The sequence below is a fragment of the Lampetra fluviatilis genome, chromosome 2 (genome assembly GCF_964198595.1).
Source record: "Lampetra fluviatilis chromosome 2, kcLamFluv1.1, whole genome shotgun sequence".
NCBI classification, from domain to species: Eukaryota; Metazoa; Chordata; class Hyperoartia; order Petromyzontiformes; family Petromyzontidae; genus Lampetra; species Lampetra fluviatilis.
In genome coordinates, this window is record NC_136276.1 from 3,345,944 (window position 1) to 3,358,213 (window position 12,270).

The following is a 12,270-nucleotide window of genomic DNA, read 5'->3' on the forward strand; positions in this document are numbered from 1 at the left end:
GAGATCACGTGCGTACATTTTGTTGAACAAAAATTCTAATCTTGGAGAAATATAAACAATATACAGCAGAGATTTTTGTTTTTGTTTCAAAGAACGCAACAAGCAGGGATTTCCCAAATGAATGCTCGCGAGGTGACGGCCCTTCCCACGCATTCCTTGGCAGCGCGATGACTCCGTGCGTGTCACCGTGTGTGGCACACGGTCTGCACATGTGGAATGCGCGGCCTCTTGTGTGCTTACCTGCAGCTTGTACAGACCAAGTCCCCGCTCACACGCCCCGTGCGAGGGGCCTTTGTAGTCTGCATGGCGTGTGCACCCCTGCTTGTAGTAAGGTGCATGAATTGTGCTTCAGCGAGGGTGACGATACATTTTTTGTTTTTTAGAAATTGTTACATAAATGATAAAAAAAAAGAAGGTGCACTTCAGGTACCGACTAGCACAGCGAACACATCATCTGCCAGGTTTTCTGGGGAAGTATCAGGCACTCTGCAGTTGTCCGGGTTTCCTTGCCTACATACAATGCAGGACGTTCATTGCAGTCTACTGATGGATACAGCTCACGGATTTCTATTCTTGCGCATGATGGCAATTTGTTCAGGAGCTAATGCCAATCAACGCTGGGGTTCTGCCAGCCATGACGAGAGGGCTTCAGGGGGAGTTTGTGTAGTTTTTGCTGTTCCGCTTCCGATGAAGAAGCGCAGACTACAGCGGTTTGCTACGTGGCCCATAGTTTGGGGTTGTATGGCTTTAATCGCACTCCTGTGGATTGTCTTAGACGTGACTTTGTGGGTCTCTGCATCTCTATGAGTCTCTGTGTATGTATGTTGAACTTCTTTCGCACCGTGCGTAGCCAACCGTGCTAATCGGAGGTGCAGTAGGACAACAATTCCATAATAGAGGTTTCTCGGTTCGATCGCGGAAATATAAATGTGTCATTAAATCCGCCACCACCCGACACAGCCAATTAGTAAGGTGAGCTGAACTAGTAACGAATTGGCATGTTTTTTTACGTGACAAACCTTTACTAATTGGCTGTGTGGGGTGGTCGCGCGTTTGACGACACATTTTTATTCACGTTATTTAACCGAAAAACCTCGATTGTGGATAATATTGGTCGAGAAAGCCTCGTACGTGTTAAAAAGGATAACACATTGAACCCAAAAAGCAGTTCTATGTGTGTCTCTATGAGTTTACGGTCCATAGTTTTGGGAAACATAGCCACAGTCGCACCATCGCGGCTCGTCTTTAATATTCCATCCATGAAGGAGATGTGCACGTCCGGCCTTTTTTGATGATAATTTTTTTCTGATGCGGTTGATGGTCACACCGCCATTGCCTTTGAAGACGTTGCCCGGTCGGGGGTGAGCTTCGTGTCAATGTCTCCCCCAATGCTGCCAACTTTCTAATGGAAAATTCGTTTGGCCAAAAAGCTGAGCTATTGTTGTTCTCGGGTAGATCACGTGTTATGTGCGATAAAATATTCCTTTTCCACTTTCGTTGCTTTTAAATAAATGCTACCGTATAAAGAACAATACAACATGAATTCAAGGCTAAGCTAAATATGGTGTACCATATTGTAACAGAAAAGAGTTCATGCAGCAGAGAGCTTTGAAGGGAATGTAAAAAAAGAACTTTATATAAAGTGAGCATTTTTCCTTAAGGGAAAAAATTGGCAATAAACAAAACTTGAAATATGATACCAACAATTTCCCAAAATGTCAGCTTAATGTTTCTTTTTCTCAGCTTTTGACTAATTTATGACGATTGTGGTGAAGCATTTTCTGTACCACTGCCAACATGGACTTTTGTTTTGTGTGCCTTTACAGATTGCAAGTATTTGTTTTTATGAATATTTCGACGAGTATTTATGTACAATATATGTCTCATGAATCTATGTATATACATGTGTACGTGGATGAAGAGTAACCGCTGCTTGTTAGCAAATAGTTTCAGAGCGGTACAATCCCAGCAACCTGGGTTGGACTCCTGATGGTGGATTACACGGGTGGTTTCTCACTGTGTCAGGGACCTCCCTTTAGGTCAACTGATCTTTAAAGGAGTAAATGTCAGGGTGTTACAATCAGGGCTGGAAAGATCCTGATTGTAACATGTGCTGCGCTCTATGGGAACCTCATTTGCCAGTAAAAATATGATAATTGGTTTTTTACCCTTCTATCTGGCAACAAAACTGACACCTTTTTATAAGGAGTCATGTATGCATAGACCACAATACCTGCAGTCATAATGCAAACAAAAAACATAACTCTGATAATGTGCACTGTCCTTGAAGTTGATTGGTCCACACCCGAGACATCTTTCCTTAGAACCTAGTCTCACATGGGTTGGACCAGATGACGCCAAAAGGCGCCTTTTGGCGTCATCTGGTCCAACCCATGTGAGACTAGGTTCTAAGGAAAAGGCGCCTTTTGGCGTCATCTGGTCCAACCCATGTGAGACTAGGTTCTAAAGAAAAGGCGCCTTTTGGCGTCATCTGGTCCAACCCATGTGAGACTAGGTTCTAAGGAAAGCTGTCTCGGGTGTGGACCAATCAACTTCAAGGACAGTGCACATTATCAGAGTTATGTTTTTTGTTTGCATTATGACTGCAGGTATTGTGGTCTATGCAAACATGACTCCTTGTAAAAAGGTGTCAGTTTTGTTGCCAGATAGAAGGGTAAAACACCAATTATCATGTGCTGCGCTGTCCTTAATTATCCGCCCATCGAGCAACATTCGCTCCTACGCTTCGGTGTGGCTCGCCAGAAGCCATCTTCCTCGCAGTCACGGTGTGTGCGCTTGTTGGAATACGGCACGTACATTGTGACGAGTTACGGAGGCTACCAGTACTCTGTGTGGGGTGGGTAGTCCACAGCCAGTAGAGCCATGCCCTCCTGGTTGTGTGAGTGGAATGTGCGACGGTTCCCCAAGGGCTGGGTTTGTTGGTGCCTTTTATTGCACGCATACCTCCAAGGGGCATTGGAGGTCATGTACACATGCTAGCATAAAGCCCCCCTAATGGTTTATTTTTAGTGCCCGTGAAGATGTGTTTGTTAACGGATAACAATAGCGTGTAATGAACTGTTAATGCCCAGTAATTAAGTGCAGACGTTGAGTGCGCCGAAACATCACAAGCGGCAAGCGCATTCACGAACGCCAAGATACAGTTCTGTACATCTTCACACGGGGTTTGGGTTTTTTTTACCTTTAAGAAAAAAGCACCCCCCTTTGAGTGACACGCCTCCTTTTTTTCGAATGGCCTTCCCAGCTCAGTAAAGGTATGGCTACAACTGTGTTTAGCATTAAGTCATCTTTACAGAGCTTATTGACAGCTGAACTTTCCCCCTTTATCCAACTCGCCTTGCATGGGCCTTTCCAAACAATGTGTTTTTTTACAACAGATGAACGATTGTTAACAGCGTGTTATTTGGAAACTGGTCATATTACCCGGTAATAACTAGGCTTTCAAGACACTTGCAGTAAAAGTATAAAAGGAATTCCACAGGTGAGCAGGAAAGGTAAAGCTGACCACACGCGTTAATTAAAGGGAAAAGGGCTTATTGAGCAGCAGTTGCTGCTGTGGTACAGAATACCAACTCGGTTATTCAAAGTCTATCTTGAGGCCAAAAGGCTTACCATGACAGCAAGCAGGGATAGATGTATAAAAATATATATACTGTGACTGTGTACGTGGCTTGTATGTGTGCTTTGTGCACACATGTTTGCCATTCTGTGTGTGGACATGTGTTTGTGTGGGGAGCGATGGTGCGACGGTTAAGGGCACCGCAGAAGTGCGTGTGTGGAGCCGCATTTGAATTCCTCACCATGCACCAGCGTGAGTGGCAATTGGAATCTGAAGCTGGCCTGAGTTTCCCCTCGACAAACTCTCAGTCTAACATTACTAACCGTGTGCGTTGTGGTCACTAGCATAGTATGGGAGAGAGACAAGGTGGAAATGCATGGCCGTTGGCACCACAATCTCCAAATGTGTCGTCCCAACTTTAATATTAGCGTTCACTAAAGGGGTCGTTCAAGCGTTATCAACACATTTCATCACGTATGCTCTTACAGAGCTCTTACAGAGCATACGTGATGGAATTTTCACCCTTTTTCCGTGTTTAAAATGTTGAATAAATCCCTGTACCCCAAGCATGTTATACTCCAAAATGTGTATCTTTGTGTGTGTATATGTACATTTGACACCAGTTGCAGTTGTTTCCTCGTAACACGTCGGAATTCTTTGTCCTCACCGAGGCAAAGAACTCGCACTGCAGGTGTCGAGACGCTTCCCTTTGATCAAAGCGTAGTTGTACCAGAATGGAAGAGATCTTAAAGGTCGAAACAGGAGTTCGTCATTGCTATTATGACCCAAAGACATTTTCGGTGTGTGTGTGTGTGTACATGTGTGTACATGTCGGTGAGTGTGCGAGGGACTTGCCCCGACTAGATTAAGGGTTAAATTAAGGGTGAGGGTGTGAATGACCTGATATAAAGGGCACTTGCGAGGGAAGGATCAGTTAGGGATTCCGGGAGGGAGGAGCACGTGTTGACAGGAGGGGAGGCAACGTAGCGTGTGGGTGGTTTGTAACTGCCCGCTACAAATGCCACATTTTTCCACGGGGGTTGAGCACATCACCTGCACATGTGCTTGCGGAACGGGCTGATTGCTGGTGGTGGACCGCGTCTGCAGGATTTCTCAGCCCAGGTGACTCCCATCTCTTCGCTGTCCCTTTTCACTCCCCACACTGGCAGCAGAGATATGTTTCCTCGTCTCGGTTTATGATAGTATTGTGCTTGTTTAGCCAGGATAGTCGTACTGAATCGCATTGCTATTTTTTAAAGAGGGTCCTGCCAAAGTGTTTACATTCAAGGGGTTATGATTGCTATGTATATTCCGATGGAGTAATTTGCTGGTAATTTTAACATTTTCTAACTTTTGGACCATTACACTGACACACAGCCGGCCTACTTTAACATCGACTGTGAAATAGAGGGCTCGTATTTTAATGGTTAACGCACCCACAGTAATAAGCAGGGCGGCAGCTGGATTTGAATCGTGAACCTCTGCAATGAGCAGCGATCGCGCTCCTCCTGCCAGGCCTTCTAATCGCCGGCACTTGTCTGTGTGTGTGTCGTGCCGTTTCTTTGCTTCCTTCCATTATTGCTCTTAGCTTGTGTTAAAAAAATAATTCCCTTAAAATTATCCATCCCGAAAACGCTGTATTTGACTGAGCTTTCTCCAGTTACCTGTTGAAGTTGTGTACGCTGATCAACGATCACCTAGGGAAGTGACCGCAAAGGTGGCTTTTTTATATTTCAATTATTACTGCACGGTACCTTTTGTTGAGCCACCTTGTTGGTATACAGTGCCTACACATGCGACACAGTTATAATACGCATTGGGTTTTTTTTGTTTTACGGCATCGGTTAAATCAAGGCAAAGATGCACACAATTGATAGCCATGCTTTTGACACGGCATGTCAGTCTACGGCACTGCATTACTGAGAACCAGACAGTCGGGAAGATAGACATCCAAGACACTGTGTGCCGTTCCTACAGAGCATTCCTGAGGCAGCAGTCATTACAACCGGCGGCGATGTTTACGTGAACGCTCCTTAACTGGGGAATTGCCACCCTCCTCGGCGTCGTGGAGGTTTGATGGGGGGTGAAGGGTCTTTAAATCAGCTTCCTGCCCAGATCCGGCTCCGAGCCACGGTGGAGTGAGGCTCAATGACCCCCCTCCCGCTCTGTTGACGAGTAACATTTTTCTGCATTCGTAACGGGAGCTGTGTTCCTTGGCTATAACGTACAGTGCTGGTATTGTGGTTCACAACAAAGTAACTGTTAATAGGCTTCAATTGGCCGGGTTTTTGCAAATTGCTATATTTTTTTTGCTCGTTAAAAATGCAAAATTACATCTGATTTCGTTATATACAAACGGTGCATGGGGCTCGTGTTGCAAGCTTTGTGTGAGTTTAGCTGTTAGCGCGTTGCGCGACAAACCCGGCCACCCGAGTTCGATTCCCACTCACGGTCTAACGCCAGTTTACAATTATCTGAACTGACCCCTAGGTCGACTCAGCCTTTAAATGATCACCCGGTGCAGTGAGAGCAGTCTTGTTCAGTCTGTATGGGAGATATTTGTGTGTATGCACAACACTGCACCTCGGGGTTGTGAATGCGCAGCTTGTGCAGGCTTGCTGCGTCTGTGTGCACACGTGCGTGTGTGCACTCGTCCTGGGATGTGTGTGTGCGTGTCGGGGGTTAGACTGTGTGTGTGTGGGGGGGGCCTTGCTATGGGGTGTGGGAAGAGAGGCAGGTTGAAGTGCACGAGGGGGTAGGGTGGGGTGTGGTGCGTTCCTACATGCACATGGGGAGGGTGGGGGCCGGGTGTGGTGGCTCGACTCTTATTATTTATATATTTACACATTCACTTTGGAAGTGCATGGGGTGCCTCGGGGCGGCTGAACCCACGCACTTCCTGGCCCCAATTCCCCAGACGAGCCCCGTCACTTGTTTAGGAATTAAGGAGCCAGGAATCCCAACAGAGGACAGTCATTATTATTATACCGCACGCAAAGCACGGCACGCTCACTCACACACGAGTCTCTTCGCCGACACACAAAGGTCACGAGGACTCGCGAAAAGCTCCCGCGGTGGCTTTTATTTGGTGGGTAACCAGGTGAAGCCGTTCTGCTCCGCGGTTGGTGAAAGTGGCTGCGAATTGTTTTGCCGTCGGTAAGTTTGGCTCTTATGTTACGGTTGATATTCATCGCGCTGCCGGCGGAGAAACGAGAGTATGTAGGTGCTGTGAGCATTAAGGATGGGGATTAACGTCACGATGATGATGGTGATGAGGACGTGATGATATTTGAGAACGTTGAGGTTGGAATCTTTACGCTGATGTCAACGGTGTGTTGTTGTGAAGACAATTTCGATGATGATATTAATAGAGCAAGATAACTTTGATTATGGCGATGGTGAAAATTGTTGATTTAAGATGATGCAGGTGGGGATTGTTGATGCCGAAGGCAAGTGTTGATTAACGTTTCGGCAAGAACCGTTCTTAGCCAAATACAGTGTAACAGGAAAAAATGAAATAATTTGCTTGTGGTGAAACCGTACACTGAAAGCTGATCCTTGCTGCATTTTAGCTGAACAGTCGTCCAACCGTGAGACTGCGCCAAGTTACCTTTGTGCTGAACAACATACAGTGCTCAGCTCACAAGTATTCCGACGCCCGAAGTCATTGTGTTTCATGTAATCGGCCACTAACGGACGCGGCTAAATCGATGACTTAGAGATGAGTGAGTGACTTGTGCGACGAGACGTGTGTGAGCCGGTAATTTATTTATTTGCTTGCTTTTTTTGTATTCCTTTTCGTGGGACTCGTATGAAACAAATCGTTGCATACGCGTTACGATGATATATATATTTTTTTGCACATTGTAAAAACACAGGTGATGTGTTATGAGCAGAAAATTCAACCACGTACACTTCACTCGCGTAAGTCATAGTTCGCAATTTATGGAAGGATAATGCTTACTCAAGTAGTTATTGGCCTATCACAAGATTACAATGGTCTGCCTGATGTCACTGCAAGAGAGAAAAGTTGGTTGGATAGGTCACACCAGTATGGACAGTGCAGTAAATGAAAATGATGTATACGTGTTTGTGCAAGTTCCGTGAGAAATGTAAGAATGTTATAATTGATGCGAACTATAATTACTCATGTTGTTTGTCTTCTCCATTCTCCGCTACCCTCCCATTTCTGTCCCTCCTCCTCCCAAGCAGACTCATCATGCAAACAGGGAGAGAGATTCCCTGGGGGTGAGGCATCCCCAGAGCTCTCCCTCTTCACTCACTCAGCCCCAACAGCCACAACTCATCCCACTCTCTCCGTAAGCAGCGACTCTGGCCACTCCACCGCCTCTGTGCGCACAGCTAATGAACCCTACTCGCAGCCGCCACAAGCACAGCCACAACAGCACCAACTCCTACAACAACAGCAGCAGCAGCAGCAACAACAACAGCAGCAGCAACAGCATCATCATCAGCAGCAACAGCCACAGTCAACGTCGCCCTCCGAGTTCACGGCCGCGGGCAGGAGTGGCGAGCCTGGGCCGCCCGCGCCGTCCGTACCGTCAGGCCCGTCGGCGAGCGAGCAGCGGGACCTGGACGAGCTGCTGAGGGGCTTCAGCCTGGACGGGGGCGACCCGTGCGACCCGGGCGAGCCTCACCGGGGCGGCCCCAGGACGGCCGGGACGCAGCTGCACGCCATGCGCGGCCTGCAGCAGAACGGGGGTCACGCAGGCGGGGTCGCCGTGAGCATTCCCGTGGGAGGAGAAGCCCGGCACCACAAGGTGAGTCGTCTGGGTCGATTTGATAGGGCTGTGCAGCCAGTCACCTGACCAACATGTCGGTTTAACACGTAGGCTTTCGGGACCAATATTATACATAATAGAGGGTTTTTTTTGGGTCAGATCGTGTAAATATAAATATGTCGTTAAACCCACCATCACCCGACACAGCCAATTAGTAAGGTTTGTCACGTAAACAAAATATGCCTATTTTTTTATTCTTCGTTCAGCAGACTGTGTGTTGAAGAGTAAACCCACAACATTTACAATTCCGAGTACGACGTTTCGCCGGTAATTACAACCAGCCTCATCACTATTATGACCAACACGTATGTATGTTGAACTTGTTACGCGACGTAAGTAGCCAACCGTGCTAATCGGAGGTGCGGGGGGAGGGGGGCAAGGAGAACAAACTAAACACAAAAAGCACTTCTCAAGAGATGACTTTGCAATGTAGATGATTTAAAAGTGCCATCGCTCCAGTGGCTTCCTAATATCGGAAGGAAGAGCGTTCCAGACAGCCGCAGAAGCGCATGTGAAAGCACGTAATGTGGTGACCACGGTCTTTGTTCAAGCCAGTGGTTGCTCCTGCTTGATTGAGCAAGGCGGGGGTGCTCATCTCAGCTGGCAACCCTGAGTCATTTCTGGAGGTTTCACGATGATTTATCTGTTGGATTATTTGTTTTTATTATACTGTGGTGCAGCAGTGACTAAAGGCTGACTGACTCGTGTTTTTAGCCTCAGGTGCAGCGCAACATCTGATTTTTTTTTATAAATGTATGCTGATGCTGATGTTCCAGTTTAATAACGGTGAGCGTTTGGAGCCTAAGTGACTAATCGCTGAAAATGCAGAGCGCTAAGTGAGGTATGAGCATATGGTGTGGTGTCATCGATTTGTTGTTCTCGTATTGTTACAAATTCATAGATACATAAACTAGTGTAAATTCAAAGTATGCCTCATGCCAATCGCACAATCGTAATTAACCTGGGGGGAAAAGTGAAAAACATAACATAAACCAAAACTGTGTATTAAGCATAATTTTACGATCAAATTAAACAATACATTGTAAATAAAAAACGTTATTAGACATTGTATTTGTCATCATCTCTCCATGTTCATTGGCATATAAAGAAACACTGAAGTTTGACTATAATTATTATCCTTCACATTATTTTCATTCGATTGCATTTCCCTTATCATTAATTCACGATTCATTGAGGTTGATTTCAAGGCCCAGACGGTAGTTCTCCGTCGCATTGTTATCATCATTATTATTCTTGATCGGCTCATTGGGGCTCCGTGTGTTGTTGACCGACTGCCCATCTCCCTCTCGCTCAGGTTCTGGTCCAGGTGCACACCGAGCGCCGGGCTGGTGCCGGCAGCGGCGGCGGCTTGAACGATCGAGAGACGGACATTCTGGACGACGAGCTGCTCCCCCCGCACGACCTGCGCAGCGTGGACAGCCTGGGCACGCTCTCCTCGCTGGAGGGCGGCACGCTGAGCCCTCCGGGGGCCGGGCCCGGCGGGGAAGGGCTGGGTGGCGACGGTGGGCCCGCGGCCGGGCGCTACGGCTTCCTGCCGGAGCCGCACAAAGTGAGCCAGTGCTCGCTGCTGTCGGACAGCACCGGCTACAACACGGTGGAAGAGCCGCAGCAAGACACGCCGTGCCCCACGCACAGCTGGGTGCAGCAGCAGAGCATGTACGCCAACGCCGGCGTCAACGCCAACGCCGGGCCCGGCGGCTCGGCGGGCGTGGACGAGTACGGGCTGACGTACCGCTCGCGGACTCCGCTCGTCGCCACCGCCGCGTGTTCGGCGCCCACGCAGCAGAACATCATCTACTCCGAGCCCGGCGGGGACTCGGGCGCGCCGGCGGTGCCGCACACACCGGCCCGCGGCTCCAGCAGCCGCCACGCCGTGCAGCGCGGCGTGGGCTCCTGGAGCTCGCACGGCGGCGGGGGACAGCTCGCCGCCACGCTTCGCGGGGGCGACTCCCCCGCGCCGCCGCTGTCCGCCCTCAGAATAGAGGGACGGCAGAACGACCACGGCCAACGGGAGAGCCCGAGCAGCGGCGCCGACGGACCCCCGCTGTCCCCGTCCCAGCAGGACTTGGAGCTGTCGCTCGAGACGCTCAATCAGCTGATCCTGGACCTGGACCCCACCTTCACGCCCGTGCCCACGTGCACCCCCTTGTCCACGCTGCGGCGTCAGACTCCTACCCCGCTCGGTTCACGGGCGAGCGAAGCGGGGTGCCACCCGGAGCACGTGCGGCTGCAGTGGCCTGCCCCGGGTTCGGAGGACGAGCCGGATTTTGGGAATGGTGGCCGGGACTTTGGGAATGCCAGAAATGCCTCCTCGACAGGTGGCAGCTATAAGTCACCGGCGTCCGTAACCGGCAGCGCGGGCTCGAGTGTGGGAGTGGGCATGCCGGGATTCTCCGAGCCACCGGCAAGGGAGGCGGGAGGGCGAGCGAAGCCGGGAGAGACGGGCAGCGTTGGGTCGGCCACTTTTCCGGGGCGCGGTGCCGGACTGACGGAGCGGAGCTGGGCTCAGCAAGGGGGTCCTCACTGGGAACAGACGGGGATCACGCAGCAAGGTCGGTCTGGTGCACACCCGACGTAACCATGTACATGCGTGCGTGCTGCTACCCTCGCACACGCAGGTCGCACACCGAAGAGTTCACGTAACAAAGGACAGCGCTCGCAGGCAGGCATACACGCACGTATATTTACACTCAACACTTACGACTCAAAACAAACACGCATATACACACGCATAGAAACGTGCTCGCGTATGCAGACGTCCATGTGTGTTTGGCTCAGAAAGGCTACCATGGACACTCTTGTTTTGACTTGTCAGTGTTTGTCAGCATGCTAAAGTTGGGCTTTCGCGAAAGGACAGTTTGAGGGATGCATCAACAATGTGTCATTTCTGCAGAATCAGGAAGAGAAAGCCAAGGGGCTTTGTGCAAATCGAAAACAATACTGCTCACACCGACTGGCGCACACACACAGAAGCATATGCACGGCACACAGCAAGACGGTGTTACATAAGAGCCAATTCAACCAAAGACAAACCACTTTATATGTGGAATTAGTCTTGAGTAAACTTGCTGCCATAATAAATGCGAAACTAATCTCAACTTCGCACGGGTAGATGTTTAGTAGTGAGAGTCAATGCCTCTGCTTATAATTCTTATATTGACCAGGCTGGCCCTCAAAGGGCGTGTGAATTGTAAAGGAGGCGGCAAGTTTTGTGAGTTGTTAAAACAGGCTGCTGCTGCTGCTGCTGTTCAAAAGCTCTGATTAGAGAATGTGTCGGCTAATTCTTACGTTTTTTTTCGTGCCTCTTTGCATCGTAAATGATGTCTATAGAGACAGAGGTGGGTTTGAGTAGAGACTGTGGTTGTGTCCCCGTTATTTTTGTGGGCCTATTTGGTCAATTGAAGCTGGCTGCGGTTAAGGGCAGTCGCATAGAGGCTTAGTTTCATAACCGCATGGGAGCATCAACATATTTACAAACAACGGGGAACATTGCCTACTATACACGGTAAGTGGCAGTCTTAATGAAGGCACTTTGGTTTGCCTCTGTGAGTTTAAATACATAACAATGCTTCTACAAAGTGTATTCTCTCTGCCGACTTAGTGATAGTCTTGCATTCCAGGTTCTACCACCACAGAGCAGGCATCTGTAGCCAATGCACTGCACACAACACAAGTGGTTATTCAATGTCTTTAAATAAATTATGATGGTGATTATTATTTCATTCATTATTTTCTTAATGTCTCCGGAATTGGCTTCTTCAACTATTTTCTGTACACTTCTTAACCCAGGCAATCCTCGCTGAATCTCAAGACTCCTTTTCAGGAGGGTCCTGCCAAGTCTTTTGTCTTTTGTTTTTTAGTGGGGGA

General features: G+C 48.7%; 1 protein-coding gene across 9 annotated transcripts in view; it reads left to right on the top strand.

Annotated features, from left to right (window-relative positions):
- LOC144939678 (tensin-1-like) overlaps nucleotides 1–12,270 on the top strand; it is a 122,148-nt gene that overhangs the window by 82,308 nt on the left and 27,570 nt on the right. For all 9 annotated transcript variants that reach the window (XM_078866717.1, XM_078866719.1, XM_078866718.1 and 6 more), the window contains 2 exons: nucleotides 7,793–8,361; nucleotides 9,698–10,955. In XM_078866717.1, the coding sequence (XP_078722843.1) occupies nucleotides 7,793–8,361; nucleotides 9,698–10,955 (1,827 nt within the window). The remainder of the gene's footprint in view (nucleotides 1–7,792; nucleotides 8,362–9,697; nucleotides 10,956–12,270) is intronic.